The sequence below is a fragment of the Lycorma delicatula genome, chromosome 4, assembly GCF_047948215.1.
Source record: "Lycorma delicatula isolate Av1 chromosome 4, ASM4794821v1, whole genome shotgun sequence".
Taxonomy (NCBI): domain Eukaryota; kingdom Metazoa; phylum Arthropoda; class Insecta; order Hemiptera; family Fulgoridae; genus Lycorma; species Lycorma delicatula.
This window is the reverse complement of record NC_134458.1, coordinates 163,061,157-163,083,950: the sequence shown is the minus strand read 5'-3', so window position 1 is coordinate 163,083,950 and position 22,794 is coordinate 163,061,157. Positions and strand designations below refer to the sequence as shown.

At 30.4% G+C, this 22,794-nt stretch overlaps 1 protein-coding gene across 2 annotated transcripts in view; it reads left to right on the top strand.

The window, feature by feature from the left end:
* Gga (ADP-ribosylation factor-binding protein Gga) overlaps positions 1–22,454 on the top strand; it is an 81,914-nt gene extending 59,460 nt beyond the window's left edge. For both annotated transcript variants that reach the window (XM_075364636.1, XM_075364635.1), the window contains 5 exons: positions 4,374–4,524; positions 6,335–6,816; positions 7,616–7,782; positions 17,746–17,856; positions 22,163–22,454. In XM_075364636.1, the coding sequence (XP_075220751.1) occupies positions 4,374–4,524; positions 6,335–6,816; positions 7,616–7,782; positions 17,746–17,856; positions 22,163–22,261 (1,010 nt within the window). In that variant the 3' untranslated portion in view covers positions 22,262–22,454. The remainder of the gene's footprint in view (positions 1–4,373; positions 4,525–6,334; positions 6,817–7,615; positions 7,783–17,745; positions 17,857–22,162) is intronic.
* The last annotated feature ends 340 nt before the right edge of the window (positions 22,455–22,794 follow it).

Below are 22,794 nucleotides of genomic sequence, written 5' to 3'. Positions count from 1 at the left end.
GAGCTAATCGAGGTGATTATCCTGTATGCTTCTAAAACTCTCCGGGAACTCTCTTTCCTACTCATGGTTTGGACAGAACCAACTAATGGCCGGGAAGCTTACTGAATAGAGTCCAGGTCATCTGTTCCTATTCTTAATTGATCAGTCGATACATGATAAAGATGTCTTAACAGGTGGATGTATAAAAATTTTAAATAGGAGCAGAGAAGCAGAGCACAGCAGAAAAATTCTTGGACTGCAAGTTAAGCATTCGTTCAGGAATATTTCCTTGCTAGATGTCTTAGTTATAGGTAATCATGGAAATTGTAAACTGGATGGTGTATGTGACAATAGCAGGAGTTTTACTCATTATAATTTTCTACTATTTGGCTGTGCAGAATCAGTAGATCAGGAGTATCTTATCGCTATGCTATATACTCTTGTATTAAATAGAACCAAATCAGGTGGTAATGAAACTGCTGATTCAACAGGCAGTAATGCACTTAGTAAAAAAAAAAAGAAATAATTTTGCATTTACCAAAAGTAGTAAAAAAATGGGTGGTCATTTTTTCACCAAAACAAACTAAAGGCAGTAGGAAAGTTTTGGAATACACTCTATTTTTTATAATTTTTCAAAATAATTTTCACTACACATTTTACACTTCTTCATCCTTCAAACCATTCTTCAAAGAAACCCTGAAATATTTTGTTGGAGATCTGGGCACACTTGAACATCCCAAGCCCTTAGGAGGTCATCATCACTTATAAAATGCCTCTTTTTCAGTCTGTACTTCACCTGGAGCAACAGCACAGTCACATGGAGTGAGGTCAGGACTGTCCCTATTAGAGCACACTAGGGAGTGTGCTCTAATAGTTTTATTCCAATGCTGGCCAGATATTCAGAGCAAACGTTGGAGTGTTATTATGGCGAAGAAACCATGTGTTCATCCTTGAGTTTGGCACAGCTTCTTGAGCTTCAACAACTTTAGGCAGGCAATCCTCGGTATACTACTTCCCTGTAACTGTCTTTTGAGTTTCAAACATAGCTTGTAAAACTCCTCTCACACTAAAAAATGTGTTTACCATTCTCTTCTTCACTGATCTGGATTTTTGAACAGCCACGGGGGTCTCCTCATCTTCAAACACCCACACTTTGTTAGGTGTCCCAAGTCTTGGTTGGGATGTCATAATAGTACAGCCAAGTTTTGTCACCTATCACAATACTGATCACATAAGAAAATTTCAGCATTTCACAGCATCCTGAAACATGACATGCCACCTGATCATTGGTCAAGTTATCAGATGCCCAAAGGGAACAAAACATTGTAATTTGAAAGTGATCTCACAGAATAGCACAAACTGCTGGTGCATTAATGCCCAATGAAACGTCTAGCTGGTGGTTGGTCACATGTTTATCTCTAAAGCATTTTTTGTTTTACAGCAGTTTTTCCCTTGGTCATAGACAAAGACAATCGACCTGACCTTGGAGCATCCTCAAGTCAAAAACGCCCTCTTTCAAACTCTCAGTACCACCTAAATATTGTTGTAGATGAGGACAATCCTCTCCAAGCACATGAGTCATTTCCTCCAACCACTGACCAATACTTAACCCACATGGAAAATTGTGACATAAAATTGTCCAATTCAGTTTACAACCAAACAACATCATTATGTCTTTTCACTAATATGGTAAAAAGCAAATGACACTGAGACAATGACTAAAGAAGTTACAGTGCAGTTCAGGACCTATCTAAACACGCACTAACTACCTGTGATGATCCATTCCAACATATTACAAAACTTCTCTATTGCCCTTTATACGTTGTTAATGGTTTTAACATCAGTTAATGAATTACATTATCAAAGCTATATTCGCTATATATGCTTCTTGCTTTGCCTATTTGACCAGACGCAAGGTCAAATAAGCATTTTCTGACTAGAGAAATCTTATTATGTTAATTATAATAACGGATCTAATGTGAAAAATTATTTCATTAATAAAAATTAAATTAGGTATATTGTGTTATTTGATTATAAGTTGAAATGTCTACAAAAATATTTAAATTCTAAAGCTGAGAATGGGGTGATGGTTTTATAATAATATAAAAACTGACCCTGAACAAGATTACAAGCTGCTTCTGTTATGATCTGATCGATCTGCTTCTCATGGAAAGTAGGAGGTGAAGTAGAATCAGTTTTTTAATTTTAAAAAAATTCATGTTTTTTGATTGACAAAGATTTATGAAGTATTCACAGTTTCAATGTGTGAAATAAATCATGTGGAATGAAACCTGTGAAATCATAATTTATAAAAGAAATAATTTTGTTGAACTCATTAACTGCCTGGTGTTATAAGATAATATTAATCACAGTGTGGGGATTTTTTTTTGTAGAATTTCTTTTTCAAACAGTTTTTTACACTATATTTATTAAAATTAATTTAAAAAAATTAAAAAACTGATTTGCATAAGTAATAAACATAACATACCATTCATCAAACGTTTTGTTGTGTGTAATAAATGCCAAAACAACATACACACGTAGTCCCACATTACATTCATAGCACATATATCTAGATTCTGTACCCTTTTTTTCATTATTTTTTGTGTTTGAACATACAAAATACACTTTAGTGGCTTTTTTCCTTTCCATTGGTGGAACTAATAAGGGGAAATGTCTTTACGTTAGGCGAAGCAGTGTGTCCACAGATTTTGATGGCCTTCCTCCTTTTGGTCTGACTGCTGGTATGTGAAATTTTTGAATAAATTGGTTGATGACTGAAATTATAATGTAATATGACTTGCAGGTTGTTTTTTATTGGGAATTTCAACACAGCTGTCGATGTGCATTGTGGTCAGCATCCAAACCTTATGTCCATCCACTTCAGAGCTAGTATGCTGTTTGTTTAGCTTGGCTGAATTTCACCTCTTTCAATTTCTTTTCCAGTTTTGGCATAAATTTTCATGTCTTGCGCACAGTGCCACAAGCATTTGTCTGATGCTCATGAAGCACATTGAGTAATGAAGGGCTAGAGTACCAGTTATCAAGGAAAACTGTATGCCTTTTTCCAAGATAATCTTTGAGAAGTTGTTACTACAAAACCAGACTCATAAAAGTATTTAATGTAATCTAATGTTACTACATTCAGACTCCATAGTTATCAGTTTCTTCTGTCATAGAGCCCACATACACAATTACATCAAGGACATATTCTTTTTCAACATCACACAAAAGTTTTTATTCCAAATTTGTTACATTTTGCTGGAATATATTGTTTGAAGCAAAACCTGCCTTTGAATAAAAGTAAATTTTCATGTATGCAAAGGTTTCTGAAAGTGCTAAAATTCATTTTGAAACTGTGGCAGATATGGTCATATTTTTTTTTTTTTTTAATTTATTATTAGAGCTATTTTCTTTATTTGAAAAGTGGAGCATACTCAGAATATTTCATGACATTGTTTGGGAGAATATAGGAGTAGAAAGTAAGTGGTTTGTTGACCAGTATTCACTAATTTTTAATTTTTTTGACCTGGCCATGAGCATTGTAATAGCATAAAAAGTATACAATTCATTGGCAGTTACATCATTCTTGAGCCTAGATTGAGGAGACACTGATGTTTCAGAAACAATTCTAGACTGATAAATATTTGTTTCCTCAGCAATATTTTCAACAAATTCTAAGGGAAATAATTGTAAAAAAAATCTACTTCAGTAGGTAGTTGGTATAAGATAAAATGATATAGGTAAATAATAGGTAAGCATTATCTATCTGATGACCATAGAAAGTTATTAGAACTAAGATTATGAGTTACATCTACATTTTCTTCAATCTCATCTATATTAGACTCACTACTGTTCTCCTTCATTGATGATGCTATGTTTCAAAATCACTCTCACTGTTTTCAGGTGCACTATAATCACTATCCTGTAACTATATTAATTTTGTTTAAGTCAGAGTCAGGATCTAATAAAAAAATCAGAATTTCTGCTTCAGTAAAAGATTTACTCATACTAGAGCATAAAAAATCCATTGTGAAAAAATTCAACTCAAATATACACGAGTAACCTCAATACTGAGTAGTGGGGTCTGTCAAAACGAAAGTTTGACATGTGTCCACAATTTACTTGATTTTATTTTGTAAAATATTTCCACCAATATAACTGCAGAAATATGTTAGCAACAATACAGGGTGCCAGTTTAAAAATGAAAGAAAGCAATTCATTTATATATATGGAATCAGCACAGTGTGATCAAATATCAGTTCGTATATTTACGGGTTTGGCCTCTCACAGACACAATGCATATACATAATGTTACAGGATTGGCAGTCAATGGATTAACATAGGCTGTTTATATTCTTTAAGATTTATTGTTGTTTTCTCTTTTTTTTAAGTACCTGCAGTTAGTAACGGTGGCATGAATACTATTAATACTGGTGAACCAACAGAAGAATGTACTAATAAATTAAAAGCTTTGGAAGATTTGGATATATTAGGAGCGACATTACTTAAAGAGAATTTACCACAAACTGCTAAACTTAATAAGTAAGTTTTATGCATAATTATTTTGTTTTAAGCTTTGTGTATTTACTTACTTCTTGATGTGACTATGTTGTATTTCCTCATGTTACCTTCTTTCTCAAGGGGAAAGTAATTTACTTTCTCATTTTCCTCATTTTTAATTTTGTTAAATAGTTTTATTTGTGGTGTCACAGCCATTCTGGTAAACATGTAGCCCTACTGATCAATCCAATCATTTAAATAAATTTAAAATTACTGTAACCAGATAGTAAGTCAACATGTGTAGGTTTAGAATTTATAGATATTGCAATATTGTAGGGAAAAAAATTAGATTTAAAATGTTAATTAGTAACATTTCATAATGCTCAAAAAGAGTTTAATTATCTTGTTTAGCCGTTGTGAGATTATGAAATGCGATTGATAATTAAGAAATTATAGATTAATTTTTTTATTGATTAAAATTTAATTTATAATTCAAGAGTTTATCATGTATGAATTTTATCTTTTATAACAAAATTATTCATCAGTCAGTTTATTGTAATAAAATAAATAAATACATGTAATTATTAAACTGCCTTTATTTTACTTAATTTTATATTGTGCACTGACACAAACTATACCAGCAGTATGTAATACTGTCTTTTGCAAAATATATATATCTTTTCTTCTGCTGTTAGTAATGAATAATTTAAATTTGTGGTTTATAATCTATCTGCTTTGTAGTCATTTATTATTCCTTTTTATTTTATTTTATATTTATTTCAAGGTATAGTTGATGTAGTAATTTTTTAAACAGATAACATTTTGTGATAGCAATTGGAATGAATATTAATTTAGAAAAATGATTATAAAATTGTACAGTAGTAGAGCGACTTTATTATATATATATATATATTTTCATTTAGGAAAGTATTTAAGAAGTATGATCATTTAGCATGAAAGTTGTTTAGCTGAGATAAGAAACAGGATTTTACAATGGAAGAACAGTGATAAGGTCAGTAAATTGTTACTGACAAAAGAATTAAAGAAGAATACCAATGGACATGAGAAGAAAGAGTGTGTGGTCAACAGAATGTTTGTTTAGATTGTAGTGTAATTATCAAGATTTAAAATATGATCACAGAGGAAATTGGAGAAAGTAAAATAAAGTGTTTAGATTAATGAAGACAGAGGTGTTAAGGAGATAATAAAGAAAGGTATCATTTAAAAATATAAAGCAAAGAGCAACAGGATTTGGCTCATATTATGGAGAAAATATTCCTAAGAAACAATTGATTCAAGGAAGGAGGTAAAGGATTGAAATATTGACTGATATTTTGAGAGTTGAAGAAGGATACTCAAGAAAAACTGCTGAACATGTCTCAGAAAAGTTTAGAAGAAGAAGATCAAAGATGTTTTTCTTGCTGATGATGTCAGCTGATTCTTTTTGGTGGAAGTGTTCTGATTACGTCAGTCCTAGTTCAGTGTGGCTGAAGTTTATCATTTATACTCATAAATTTTTCTTATAAAATATTTACTAATAGATTACTTAAAAAATATCTCCAGCAGCATCTGCAGGAATTGTTTGTTGGACCGATTCACATGAACAATTTGGGATCCTTTGAATCTCTTGTTTACTGATGTTATGATAATAGATTATAAAACAATAATAGAAGTACAACAGAGATTTTTGTAATACTTTAGTGATATACTTTGTAGACAGAGTTAAACATATATTCATCTAATTCTTAAGAATGAAAATTACTTAAAAAATAAATTTTGTTCAATAAATTTTATAGAAAAACTGTAGTTATATTTATGTGTGTTAACTGAGTATTAATTGTTTTGTTTTTAGAGCACCTAGTAAAGTACCAATGAATCAGTTAACTAAAGCTACTGATTCTCAACCAACCACTCCATTACATAATCAAACAACTGCTGTTAATACATCAGTTTCAGTGTTATCAGTGACTACTATTACTACTCCAAAAACAAGAGATTCAACAGACAATAAGAATGTGGATTTACTCTCAGGAACTTTTAATGACACGTCTACAACCGTTACAACTGATTTGTCACAACCAACATCTTTAATGCAACAAAATGAGAGATTAAATGGTGGTGATAATTTGTTATCTGGTCTTGTTAGTGCATCATCTGTTTCTGGTATTAATAATAATGTATCTGAAAATAATGCTGTTAATATTTCTCCACTTGTGTCTACCGTTACTTCATTGCCAGTTACAGATAAAAAGACTGATGTTCCACCGTCTACTAAAAAAGATGTTGTCAAACCTTTAGGAGATTTAAATGTTTCACTGAAAAGCATTAAACCAGGTATGTCATTCAGATCTAATCTTTATTTTATTTTTTTATATTTTAATTTTACTTTAAAAATCTAGAATGTTATCTATTTAGACTATCACCACTATTTTTTTTTTTTTTTATTACAACTAGAGTAATATTTTAGATAATCAATTGTTTGAGAAAATTGTAGTAAAAAAATATATGGAATAAGGTTCCTGATTTTATTGCATTTTGTAAAGAAGTGGAAATTTGAGTATGTACTACCAAATTACTCTTTGAACTGGCAGTTAAATCTTGCTGATTGAAAGAACAACTGCTAATCCAAAATTAATTAGCAGCTATGTTCTGTACCCACACTTTCAACAAACAGTCATTTATAAATTGTGGAATCAAGATACACCAAGTTATATCTCTAAAATAGAGCCAAGGTAATTTGTACAACCTCATCTCAGAAACTGTGTATTTTATTCATGCAATAATTTAAATTCCAGCTTTATACTAATGAAACTATTACTTAAGGGGAAAAAGTGGTGTAAATTAGCAAATTGGTTTTACAATAGTTCTGTAAAAAAAATTCTTGTTTTTATTTAAGATAATATGTAATTTATAAAGTGCATTAATCATTTGATAAAGGAGTGCATACTAATGAGAAAGTCATTGTAAAGAAAGCAGTATTTTATTGATTAATAATTTATCTAAAATCTGAAGCGCTGGGTGTATTTGATTTAATTAAAATTAATGTGGAAGAGGTAGTTTTTTTATATTCAATAGGAGGAGTTTGTTCTGAATGTAAAAAATGTACATTTACAAATTTCTTCTTTTGTTTTAGGAACATTGCCACCACGTACTCTGGTTGATGAAAAGAGCGGTATATCCATAATGTTACATATTAGTCAAAGTAGGCCTAGGCCTGATGTCACAGTATTTGTTGTTACTGCTACAAACAAGAATACTTCACCGCTTTCTGATTATCTTTTCCAACCTGTTGTTCCAAAGGTGAGTAATCTACCTTTATAATACAATACAAGATAGCTTGAAAAGTTTTTGCATGGTTCCCACTGGCAGAAAATATCAGGAAATATAAACTTAGTCAAGAAAAATAGGAATTTTTAGAAAAAAATCAGGAAAAATTGCAAAACATTTCAGAGAATTACATTTTTGTTACAGAATCAAGTTTAATCATGTTAGTTATTAATAAATAAGATAATTAATAAATAAATGTTTTTAACTAATATCAAAATATACTTGATATACTTTCCCAGCATTGGGAAGTGGCAACCGCATCACCCAGCACATTGCAATTACGTGCATCAAGCAGCCATTAACAAATCCTATTCTTACTTACATTCCCTAATTATTTTGTTATATTTAAGGAGGAATATTCCAGATTGTAGTTAATTTTTTCACTAGTGAAATTTTAACAAAAAGTTACGATTGAAAAATTTAAAGGTTGTTAAATGTTTTCTTGAATTTTTCTCAAACCTTCTCTCAAATTTTTTTTGTCTTTTAGGTAATTAATTGCTTTTAAATGGCATCTAAAAATACTGTTTAATGACCAGTGGTTAGATATAAACTTACACCCAGAATTCATTTGGTTTAGAAGAAGTAGAGATGTCTATCATGCTTTTTGTGATGTATGTAAAAAACATTTTGGACTGAGCAATATGAGCTGAAAGGAAATGAATTCACACAGTAAAGGAATGCACCATAATGAAATAATTAAGATAAGTAATTATCAGCCTTCACTGAAAAACTCAAATGGTCAAATAGACTTTGTGCAATTTTTTTGATTTAGAAACAGATAAAGTATGGAAAAGGTATTATAACAGTATATTTTTGGAAAAGTCCTCTGCTCAATAGTTTCTTCTCAATAGTTCATATCTTCTCAATAGTTTCATAGAAGATATCTCTCCTCTAAATAAAAACAAAATATTACAAATATCTATGGATAGCCCAAATGTGAATTTGAGCTTTTTAAAAATGTTCACTGATCAGCCGATACAAGAATGCCCTGAAGGAAAACGTTTGGTGAAAATTGGTGTTTGTGGTTTGCATGTTGTAAATGGAGCCATGAAAACAATTTGACAGATTCAATCTTTTGAATCTGTCAAATGGAATATTCATACCTTTTTAAGATATATTTACTTCTTATTTAATAATAACCCAGCACGGTATGCTGAATTTACTTCAGTCATAGGAAATAATAAATTTCTTTTAAAGTACTGCATGACTGGATGGTTAGATAATATGAAATGCGTAGAATGAACCTTGCTAATTTTGGATGACGTAAAGAAATTTATTGACAAATCAAAGAAACTTCAGTCTGAGCCATACACCATTGTTGAGCATTGTAAAGACAAATCCCTAAAAAAATAAAGTATGTATATATTTTTCAGAGTAAATGACAGTAGCATAACATTATGAAAGTCAAGAAATTTTTACTAAATTGGTCAGGAAAAGTCAGGATAAACGAATCTTAAAATTTGGTGGGAACCCTGTTCTGGAATTAATGTCTTTTGTTTGAGATAATTTTTACAAAAGGGAATTGCTGTTTTAAAATTTGTGAGTTTCATGTTGTTGCAATATGGGTTACATCATATTTTTGTTTCTTCTCTGTTAATAACAGCGACTGATTCTGTATAATGTTTTTGACAAATTATATGCAAACTTTGCTAAAAATCACCATGAGAGACATTAATTTTCCTTGAAAAATGATATGGTGTAATACAAAACAAGTTTACAATGTCTGTGTAGGAAAATTTCCAAGGAAGCATTATCAGAAGTTAAAATATTAGTAATATTAGATCTGAAAGTGTTTATTGAACATATTTTGTAGAAAATGTTGATTGTAGTACATCAATATATACTATTCAAGGAAGACTCTCTCCCCCTATACAGATTCTAATATAATGTTCCTGGACCATCCAACAGATTCTGATTTAACACAGAAATTTTTATTTTATTGCTTGAAATTGATCCTAATTGAAAGTGTACAAGGACACTGATGGAAATTATATTTCAAAAGGCGGTTTGTAAGAATGAGTTTGAAGAATGTTTCCATAAACTTATTGATGTAAGCTAAGTATGTCACTGTTAAAGGAAATTACTTTAAAAGAAATATAATCTTAATGTTTTTAAAGTTCACAGGTTTTTGAGCATTATCTGCAAATGTTTTGAAATTACCTCATAATTTTAGTTTATAATTTTGCTGACCAGTTAATTTCCATTTTCATGAATTATCATAATTTATTATTTTTAATGCTTTCCTTTTGTCTACATTTATCTACTTCAGCCTTTTTTTTTTTTACAATTTTTCAATTTTTTTTACAGTGGGCATCAAAAATCATTTATGAAAATATTATTTTGTAAAATAAACCTGTGAATAAATAAAGTTCCAAGTCCGTAAAGGCATGATTAACTTCATATGACAGTATATCAAAATATATATTTTATGTAGACTTTATTCTGGAAAAGACCTTTTTTTAAATTTTTATTCTATAGTAAACAGTTGAAAAAATATATTTAATACTGTAAATCAATATGCCTAACCAATGATGATGATAATAATAATAATTTATTTTATTTTATTGATTTGGGACAGTACAACAATAACAATCAATATAATACCTTAATATATTGTCCTAACCTAGAAAACATCAATTCTTTAATATATTGTAACAGTTCTCAACAAACTTATATTGGATTACATAAAACATGAAAACAAAATGATTCTGTATCACCAAAAAAATGTTAAAAATAAAAAAACAAAAATAAAAGGAAATAGCTCTATAAATTGTTTCTTTCATATAATTGAACATCCAAATCATAGGTCAGACTCTGTAAGCAGAGATTCTACTCATTTCTTGAAGACACCAACATTATTAAAAAAGGAGTCAATTTTGTTACAGACTCTTTTAAGTGATTCTAAACATCTTGCTAAAGGAGCTAGCTAGCTGACAATGCTTAGTATAATGGAATAAATTGAATTTTGTATTAGCCACATGAGGCAGGCACCCTGTAACCAGTGTTTGAATTATCAATTTCAGTACATCCATGTATGTCCTTGTAATTGAACATCACATCCTGAAGCTCTCTTCTTGCCTTCAAAAGTTAAGATTCTCCACCATCTGCAACCATCCTTCTAGGATGGAAGATGCTCAGTAAGACCACGATAGTGATATTGGAAAACAGTCTTTTCTAAACTGCTTCAGTTTTATCACTGGTGTCATCCCTCTTGTAGTTCCAAATCATTGAGCAGTATTCAAGCACTGATTGAACGATGGTGAGATATAAGCATCAAATGGTAATTTGGTGATTGGAAGTGGTGGCCAACCCAAAGCAATAATCCAAGTTTTCTTCGTGATTTGGTGACAATTTTGTCAACATGACTAAATAAAATAATCTCTTTTAAAAATATACTACCAAGTCAAAAACTGCTTCTTCACAACATAGTTTTTATCAGAGATCTTATATTGATAGTTAACTACCACGGTTTTTCATGTAAACGTTATAACCTTAATCTTGTCTAAATTTAATGGCAAATTATATTGCAGTAGACCAATTATATATCATCATCTTCATATTTGTTTATTACAACAAAATCACCATAATTATTGCCTTTGCAAAAAGTTTGAGATCATCAGCAAAGAGCAAGATGTCGGACTAACTAAATGCCTTTCCCAACATCATTAACAAAATAATTAAATAACAGTGGTGTAAGATATGATCAATGCAGAACCTCAGGTGTTGCCACATATTGTTTAGAAAAACTTCTCTTGCGATCTTGACTTGCAAAGATCTATTAGTTAGATAGGAATGTAATCATATAAGCATAGGATCAATAATTCCATACATGGCCAACTTATCCAATAGTATGTCATGAAGCACTGTGTCAAACGTTTTCTTAAAGTCAAATATATAACGTTGATCTCTATTCTCAACTTCAGAGGCTACAAATGACATCATCTCATTCAGGTTCATGGCTGTAGGTCTTTGAGCCATTAAACCATGTTTGCATGGATAAGTAGCATTGTGTAGAATCCCATAAAGATACAATTTTTAAGGATACACATAAGCAATTTTCTCAAAGACTTTTGCAACCAAATTCAGCATAGAGATTGGTCTGTAATTTTTTATATCATATAAGTTGCCTTTTTTTGGAATTTGTGACACTAATGCAGTTTTCCAGCAATCCGGGAATACAGAAGATTTTAAACTGAGATTATATATGTAAGCAAGGCAGGATGAAATGCTTTCTGTAGTTCAATATAAATGGAAGGATACCATCAATGCCATCTGTAGAATGCAGTCTGAGTGCTACAATAGCTTGAATGACATCACCGTCTGTGACAAAAGGAATTTCTGTTTAATCCAGTAGTCTTTATGTGATAGTTCATTATTGCCTACTGAAGAATTGCATGGTTGGTAGACGAACTGGAAATATTTATCAATCTCCTTGTAGAGGTCTTTAGTGTTTGCAACAAAATTACCTCCTATAGTAATAGGATGTATACTGCTGGAACTATTCACAAAGGACCTTACATATTTGAAAATAGTCATTGGCTTAGCCAACACTTTGTCCTCAATGTAACTGCTCTCCTAATCTTATCTCTGTGGTGAAGCAACATACTTTTCTTCCTAGATCCAAAAATTTCTCATATTATTTAGGCATCCTGATTTTTTTAAATTTTCATGGGCCAAATCTTTTTGCCTAAAGCATCTAATTACCAGTAAGGATATTTACTATTTGCCTTCTCTTTTAAGAGCACATAACTGATAGTAGAGGTGGAAAAAATTTCATTAGATATACAAGTCTCCTTAATAGTATTGTATAGCCCAAGATAGCTTCCCCTTCTGGAAATCAAATGTTCGATGCTTAGTGGTGGGTGTGATAACCTTGTAGGCAGCAACGATTACAACAAAGGGATCATGATAAGCATCAGGAACAACAAGATGGTCAGTTCCTCTCTTGACTATGACGTCAATATTTGATAGAACCAAATCCAAAATGGATGATCCGTCTCTCAAGATAAAACTATTGAATTGATTTAACATAGATCATCCATAAAATTAAAAATCATAAATGCTTTCTTCCTTGAACAAAATTGAGCATTGCTATTTAAGTTAAGATCAGCCCAAATAACAATGGCCACACTAAAATCACCAATCAACAGTATACGATAACTATTCATTTCCAACGTACTTGCAATGCTGTTAAAGTAATTAGTCATAGTTTCAGGTTTGTTATTAAGACTAAAGTAGTGATTTCCAAACAACAGACTAATCCATCATCCATCGTGATTTCAACCCAAACACATTCAGCAGCATAATCCAAGTCACTCCTCCTGTAACCCTGTTGCCGATTACTAACAGCTATTAAAGAGCCATCTCCAGACACTTTGCCACTCATCTGAATTTCTATCAGCCCTATTTACGACCCAGTTAGAAAAGTACCCTGAAGTTAAAGATTCCTCGTAGAAGGCTGTTTTGATTAGTAGCAATGACATCATGTCATGTCATGTCCCAGCAAGAGATGTAAAGAATTCATCTGCCTTTGTCCTTAGGCCCTGATCATTCTGATACATTATGCCAATATTTGTAGTATACATGAACTATTGTGATCACCTTCCTCCTTGTCATCCTGGTTGTTAATCTTCAAAAATTCCAAAATCACTTGATTTTGCAAGGAACAGTTTTTGTCTGCAAACCACATGCATTCTGATAACGGATTTTTAATTAGGATTGCATTGCCCATCAGCCATGTAATCATCCTTCAGACCATCCTCCTCTATGAGCAATTTCTTAATAAAGTTCAAAGAATCTTTCTTTACGCATGACTTAGCATTATTGGTTTTAACCCTCCTGTAAAAAGGGGTGACCCCCCCTTATGGCCAGTTATCAGGTTTTTTAAGTGCTTCGAACTCCTCTTCAGTCACTGATAACATGAAGGGATATTTGTTAGGGAACTTATTAATCAGTTTAGTAAATCAAAGTGATGTCAATGGTGTTTACTCAGAAATTTACTTCTCTAGAACATTAGCTTCCATATCTGGAAGGAACTAACAAATAAGCCCTTAGTCTTAGGCTTGACATAAACATTGACTATTAGGGCAAGTCTCCACAATTCTGTTTTCCTTGCGACTAGAGGGCAGGCAATTCTGGATTGCATTCAAAGCAAAATCCTTAAAAACCCTGTCATCATCAAGAGGTCTACATTGAGGGTTGAAAGTTTCTGTTGCAAGAGATTTTCTGTCCTGTTCGTCTTATGCCTTTTACTTCCAGTAACAGTAACCCAGGAAGAATTTACTGAAGGTAGTTCAACAAGAGAGCCCTCAGGTGGCAGAATGTGATCCCTGACAAAAGTCGGGGTCCTATCTTAGCCACAATTTTTACTCCTTCCACATAATTGGAGCATTTAATACCGACAACAGCTTGCTCATTTTCCCCCTTTAAAGTTAGGATTACACTGCATAGTAGCAATAGTTTCAAGCAAAAAATTCACCTTAGAGTCTAGGTGTGAAATCAAATCCAGCATTATTTCTAATTCAAATTAACAGCATCTCAGGATTCATAAATTTCAAAAAGGTCATCATCACAGTTGCTATTACTTTTGTTTTATTTTTAGTAATCTGGTTGGCCTTAGTTCTAGTACTTCTAGGCATAGATTGATTGTTGTACTGCTGTGATTATTCACTTTTCTGGTACTCGTGTCACACTTAAATTTCTGTTTGCCATTCATAACTAGGAAATAGAGGTCCACCTCAGCAATGTTAGTTCAGTGGAGATGAAAATGAAATTTCATTGTTTGCAAATTATTCTCTTTTGTTTACCATAAATTCCTACATTACAGGATCCATGTCTAGTGGGTGGCATTCTATTAAAATATTATGTACATGAAGTGCAAACTTAAAAAAAATAAAACAAATTTGGAACAACTGTTCAAAATAAACTGATAAATATACAAAGACAGATTCCAAGATATTCAAGTTTTTTTTAAATAAATATACCAACTAAGATTTATCAGTGAAAATAATTATGCACTAGGAAAAATGTTACATCCTTGAACAAAAGATGGTACAAGAACTAAAAAGTAAATAACAAGACCAAACACATTTAAACACCAATTTAAATATCTAATTATTTAACTATTATAATCATAACAATTAACCTTTGCCTATAATTAAAAATAGTAAAATGTAATAAAAAAATAATTCATGTTATGAGATATTACTCTTTATTTCTTAATAAGTTAGGTTTTATTTTACAGAATGTGGAAATGCATACATTTACAAGACATAAGAGACTGTCATATTATGAACTTTTTTGGAAATGAAGCTGTACCTAACAAATGTTCAGTACTACTATATCGATTAATTACACTGGGGAACAAAAAATAATTCTTTTTTTCTCGAGAGGAAAAATATGTGATTCTGATAGTATTTTTTTCTCCTGAATTCAAATATGATGTCGGTTTTTCCCTATCACACAAGGTTTCTGAGAGATAGGCATTTATGATTTTCAAACATTTTAATACTTACTTCATTCTTAACTACACCATATTTAAACATTTTAATACTTACTTCATTCTTAACTACACCATATTCAAACATTTGACTCGCCTAGAAAGTGAGAAATGATGATTTTCTGCTATATTTCGCCTGTAGAGCATCCCTCTTGATGGTCCAACAATAATTGGCTGGCATATTAGGATTCCATTTGCCATTTAGGCAAATTAAATTAGGATTCCATTTGTATCCATATTAGGATACCTCTTTTCCATACCTGAAATCTCCTGATGAAAGTGTTTCCCGTGCTCATCACTCACTGCGCAAAGATTTTCCAGGAAGAAATGTAGGTGCAAGTGCAGGAAGTTTACTTTTAAGGACTTATTACAACCCAAATTTTTATAAGATGTTATAAGACTGTTGACAGTATCACAGTAATTTTCCGCCTATCAATTTTCTAAAAACTCTGATTAACATTTTTGAATGCTTGCCAAGCTGTTTTCTCCAGTGGATTCAATAGTTCCTCAAACATTTGTTTAAGTGTTTAATTTGTTTAAAAACATTTTTTTTTTAAGTGATGTATTTGTGGACCCACAAATATTCCTTCTATAAGTTTTGCATCACTAATTTTAGGAAACTTCTGTTTTAAGTACATGAAATCAGGAGTATTGTCAAGGAAATTCTTCATTAATCCGAGTTTGATATGTGATGGAGGTAGACACATTTTTAGGATTACACAATGGGTCATGTTTCACATTTTTCTGTTCAGGAATGAGTGATTCATGTTTTGGCCATTCTTTTCTAATGAAGTGGTTTTTTCTGTCCCTCCTATCCTATTCACACAAAAATAAACAGTACTTTGTGTAACCAAGCTGCAGACCAAGAATAAGTGCAATTACCTTCAAATCACCACAAATATTCCATTCATACACTGCATATTGAAGCTTTTCCAATATAAATTTAAAGTTTTCATTTGTTTCTTTTATACTAGCAGAGTAAGCCACAAGTACTGATGGGAAATTATATCCATTATGCAGAAGCACAGCTTTTTAACTAACTTTAGAGGAATCAATGAATAAGCCCCATTCTTTTGGATTATGTTCATTACAAAGTGTCTCCATAAGAGAAGAAATGTCATTACAAAAAACTAAGCCATTTTCTTCAGAAAAATATTCTTTAAATTCAGAATGACGATTATGATAAGTACATATCTTGTATTATTTTGAAGAATATTTCATCTGTTTAGCCAGGAAGCAAACATTTCAGACTGTTTTTTTGGATAACTTTAAATCTCGTATGAGATCATTAAGATTTTCTTGAATCAGTAAATGAGGCTCAGATATCAGAATCTGTTTCTTTTTCATCGTTATTTTCATCAGACTCTGAGCTCTCTTCATCTAATGTCACATGTTCTGGAGGCTTTGGTATGGGCAATTATTCGCAGTGTGGAGCTGCTCTCATTGTAGATTGCAAGTTAGGGTACACCACTGTATGTTTTGATTTTGACATAATCTCTTTAATGTTTGTAAAGCAGAAATAACAATCAGAAGATCTTTGGGTTACCTCCAAATCATAGGGATAGCAAATGGTATGTGGCGAGTGCCATTTTTCCATGCAGTGAGAAGCCTAGAACACAACAAACAACAGATATATGGGATCCAGGCCCTTGTTTGGTCCCAGACTTCACACCCAAAATAAAGTTCATAATACTTTTTTACTAATGTAGTAAGGTTTTGCCTTTGGGAATTGAGTGTCACTTCACCACGTATGTAACAAAAATTGTTAGGATGATTTAAACAAACTCTAGGCATTCTTTAACTAATGACTAATTAAAAGAAATAAAGTTGTAAATATGTAAAAACAATAATTCAGACACACAAAGCACTCACAATGACATGTTTACTGGTTCACTACTATCTCACAACTTGCATCGTTCTGATGAATGTGTGCTGCACTAGATCACATTTGTACATGTCTATACACGTCTGAACCTGTACAACAGTAGCAACGCTTCCCTTTGAGTTAACTCATTTGGTTCCATCATATTTACAAAATTAAAATAAAAAAACTGTGGGTGATGGAGAAATTCCAAATACATATTTGAAAACAGGATAAAAGCTGCATTAAGTACACCTATTCGTACTTGTGACGTACTTGTGTACTTGAGACAAAAATCATGTTGACCAGTGTTATACACAATAGAAATATTAAAATCAAGTTTTTAACATAACATTCAAAATAATGCAAGTTTAAACTGTCAATTCAAAATACAGGCGCAGATAGTTGTGTTTAGTAACAGAGTCTTTAACAGGTCATGTTGTTTAGTAATAGATATCACTGAGATTCTGTGGTTAATTTATGCAATAAAATCTACTTTTGCCTTATCTTCAACTGTTCTGATGATATTACGTTTCATCAAATTATTACTTTGTAATAATTACTTTTTTATTTACAGACATGTCGTTTAAGATTACAGCCTCCTACTGCTACTGAATTACCAGCACATAATCCATTTCTACCTCCATCTGTAATATCACAAGTGATGCTTATCGCCTCACCTACACAGGTTAGTGAATTATTATTATTACTTTTTGTTAGTTTGATTCCTTTTTTTAACTTTGAAAGAGAATATGAAATTCATACAGCCTTACTAGGTTCTAAATTCAAGATACATTTATAAAGTAAACATATAAATACTCATACATTGTCTTAATGAATAAATTATCTTAATGAATCCATCTTGATAATCAACGTGTAAACTATTAAATGTAAGTATTTTTTTTGTGTAGTCTGCAAATGTGAATTTCCATTAATGTAATAACTGCTTTCAACTCAGAAAAAGGTTTTTGTATTGATTTGTAATTTATAAATATTATAAAACTATTCTGTAAACAAATATTATTATCTTTGTGACTATAATTATGACATTATGCCAGTTGAACAATGGACAATTACTGGTGCAGAATCAACAAACTTGCCAGGAGCTTCATGGTTAATTCTAATCAGTGTTTTTTTCTTTTTTTTCATAATGAGTAAATTGATTATTTGATTAATTAAGTTTTTTAAATATTTTTATTTACTTTTTATTCTACAATACATTCAATTTTTTTTCCTTTTGTTCACTGTTATATATAATAATATAATTTATATATTTAATAATAAAATGATTATACATAATTATACTATATATACCAGATACAATACATAAGCTGAAAGTTTGCCCCTCACCAACTGTGTTTAGTGTACTAGTCATACAAAAAACATGTGTCACATGTTCATATTCATTTCTTTTTATTTTCAATGTTTTATACATTATTATACATGATGTAAATTTAACTCCATTTATTAATTTATGTGTACTTTATTTTTGTCCTTGTTTTTATTTCACATAATTTATCTTAACTACAAACAAATACTAACAGCATAAAAATATTTATTTTGACTTACTGTAATGGAGAAACTGTTACTCTAAAGGTGTTTCTAAATCTTTTGTCACCAAAATATCTTTGCTTGTAGATTAATTTGCTTGTAGATGAATAATCTACAAGCAAAGTAATAAATACTTTCTTCCTCACTACTTTCTCATAAATTGATAACAAATTCTGTTTCAACATCATCAACTAAATTTTCTTTCTTCTAGTTTTTCACATTCTCACATATCGGTAACCAGTCTTCTCTGTTATATTAGGAATTCTTTCTTCACATAGTGTAATCGCAGTATTTAACTTGAATGTGACGTTTCTTTGGGCCACATATTCTTTTATGTTTGCCCATATCATTTCGATGGGGTTTAGATCCAGATGGTATGACATGTTATTTTTCCATATCAGCAGTGTTGTTTATGAATACTATCTTGCCGCCACCATGCACGATTATCACTTGTTCTCCTTTTGATGTAGGATGATGTACACCCTAAATAGAATTGCCCGACCACATTTTCTTTGAGATATGAGAAGATAAAATGTATCTTTCATCTACATAAACAATAGGATGTTTTTCTTCTCTGTTGTGTTTAATACATCTTAAGTAATGTATTGGTTGTACTTGTATTTCATCATTTTTGATGAGAATATTTCTCTTATTTTTTGAATTTTTCTCCATCGAAATCCTAAGGATTTCAACATTTTCTTGACGCTCCATACACCACCCTGAAAATTAATAGCCTCTGAGTTTATTACAAATATGTTTAGCTGTAGAAAGCACTTTTTCTTGTAAATAGAAATCATAAACAATTCGCCTGACCAAACATATATCAAAATCGTTTAAATTAGTAATTCTGTTTCTTTCCCATTTATATTTTTTGAGGGTTTGAAAGGAACATTCACTCTCCGACATCCCATTCTTTTCTTTTCTAGTAGTTTTAACAGTCTTGGCTGAAACCTCACATGCAGCAACAGTTTTCCCTCTACACACTTTTTCACAGGAATAATAAATGGTATGCTTGGAACTGTTTGGCCTCTCTTTCTGTAAACTGATTAATGTTCCATATAATTTCCTGAGTTTGTCTATGAAGAGTTTTTCTTTTTTTTGACATAAAACCCTCCATAATTGTACAGAGAACACTGAAAATATGTAAGAGAATAAATATGATGATTGTTGAACATAATCATATATATATAATATATTAAATTACAATTACAAAAATATTATACGCAGGATTATGCACTCACCATGTGAAAAACCAAAATACAGATGAGTATAAACAAGTTAACTTTACACAGCACACACTATTTAATAGTTATACTGTAATAAAATTTTTGATGTGTTAGCATTTTATATACAAATGCATTGTATTATTAGTAATTAGGTGATGTTATCTGGTTAGATTATAATTTATAATTAACATGACTGTTGTATTTGCATTTTATATACAAATGTGTCATGTTAGTAATCGGATGATGTCATCTGGTTAGATAGTACAACAAAACTTGCTGACCTGTTCTGCCTAAGCTAGCTAACAGTTTGGTTGACAAAGATTGGGGCAAATCTTCAGCTGACTTAGTACATAGTTGGAATGAAAAGGTAAGAACACTTACCTAACTATAATGCTTTCAGATTGTTACTCCATCCTCAGCTGTAAAATATACAAATTAAACATAAATAAAATAAAACTAAACATAAAATTTTAAATAAATTTCATTAGTATATTTATAATTATGTCAATAAATTATATATATTTATATACATATATAAGGGCACTACTTCAGAGACTGGAATTGGAAGCCATTAAATGAGTTGTTTTTCTTTGTGAGTAATGGTCAGGTAATTTTTGAGTAGACCTCATAAGTGAAATTTTGAAATAAACTGATTTTATTGAATTGATAAAATACATTTTATTTTCATGAGATCATTGTTTTCCATACGATATTGAAGCAAAATGGCTTTAACTCCAATAGCTTTGTTTATTTCAATTTTTGCTGCTCATTATCTTGATTTTTGTCTGTTTTTCTATTTGTATTCGATTTTCACGTAAACAACAAAACCATTTTAAATAGTTCACGCATTAACTAGATTTGGTAAATTACATAATTGAGATCTTAACAGTATCTGCTACTTCTTTGATCTGTGAAAAATCTCATTTTGACAGAAAATAAATATTTGGCATTTATTCACACAGAATCCACAACAAAAAAAAAGAAAATATTGTAGCTCAATAGGTTAAATAAACTTCTTTTTTGGTAATTTTTTTTAATGTACACAATCAGAATGCATTTTAGCAAAAAATTTCAAATCATAAAACAAAATTTTAAAAGATTTCTTTCTTAAGAAGGGTTTTTTTCATTTTGAATGGGGGAGACAGTTCCACACCTCCTAATGTTATAACTGGTTTTTATTTTGCAGTTTCTTAGCTAGGATGGATTTTGGCTAAAACTTAGTGATGAAAATAAAAACAAATAGTATTATTAAATATCATGAAATTTTTTTTTAAATTCAAAGCAGTCGTTCCTTGTTCTATATTTTGGTGTGAATTAATTAAGAAAAAAATTTCTATGGACAAGAATTAAAGGAAATCAAATTTGAAACAATTTTTGTATGCATGTTTTTTGAAAATTTGACTTTGTGATTCCCTTCCAGAAATAAATAAGATCTGGTACCCTGAAGAACTCTGTCATTCAGCATGTTGTTTTAATGAACCAACAGATTGAATGAAGTCGATACTTCGTCAGCAATTGAATGTATAAATTATACATAAAAAATATTCCTATATAGTGTTTTGTCATTTACTATTAAAACCTCTATCATGCTTCCTTGTCATGCCGTGGTATGGGATAAAGGTTTTAATAATAAGTGATAAAGCACTATATGGAGATATTTTTTGTGTTATATTTTTAACTGTTGATGATGAAATATTGACTTCGAAAGCACTGCAGTTGGTAAGTGTCTCTTTTAATGTACTGTATTTGGTGGTTTTGATTTTATAATTCTATTATTGATTATATATTTATTTCTACTAGAAAAATCATCATACCAGATTTGGTTGTGTAGAAAGTGTAAAACAAAATGGATGGCAACACAAGTTTATACCTATTTATAGGTTTTTTCTTTGTTTTTTTATCAAGATTCAGTTTCTGGACTCTGTTATCAGACCATTAAGATAAAAATTCACGGAGTAATGATTTAGAAATACTGGGCCTTTTTTGTTATGCAGTATTTATGAGTTATTGTTTTTCCCATTATTTGCTGAGGTTGGAACCTACAACCATCCAAATAACAGAAAATTAACAAGTAACAGAAAGTAAACAAGTTGACAAGTAACAGAAAATTCACAAAATACTTTATCTGTTTTGTAATATGACATTTTGGGAAGTGATATAATAGTAATAAACTTGCTGATGAAGATAAAATTCTACCTTTTTGTAATTTTTTTTCAGGAACCCATAACATTGAAATTTGTTGTTAGTTACACCATGGATGAAGAAACAATAACTGAAATGGGTGAAGTCACTGATATTCCATTATCTGCAACATGAGGTTACAGTATTTTTAGTAGACTTATTATTACATTCTATTGTTATAATAATAATTATCAACATTCTTATTGTAGTTATAATTATTATCACCGTGATCATAAACTGAAGATTTGTCCATCAAGTTAGCATATTATTATTCTTGTTTAAAACGTATTGTTATTATTGCTATTATTATATATTAATATTAAAAAAACTTGCTACTTATATATTTATTAATAAAATAGTAATGTAATTATAATTATAAATATTGTAATATTTTTGACATATCCATAATAGAAATTTACTTAAGAAAATTAAAAATTGTTCTGTTTTAAACATTTCGAATGTTATTAATTACTGATAATTGTTTCATTTCATTATTATTTCTCAAATATTTATTTTTAATATTATTGAGTATATACATATATATTTATATACTGTAAATAAAAAAATAATTAAGTGTGTTTAAAATTTTTTATTTAATTTTTTTTCTTAGTATTTTTGATTTTTAATTTTACTAAACATTCAATCTATGTGCATTTTATGATTAAATT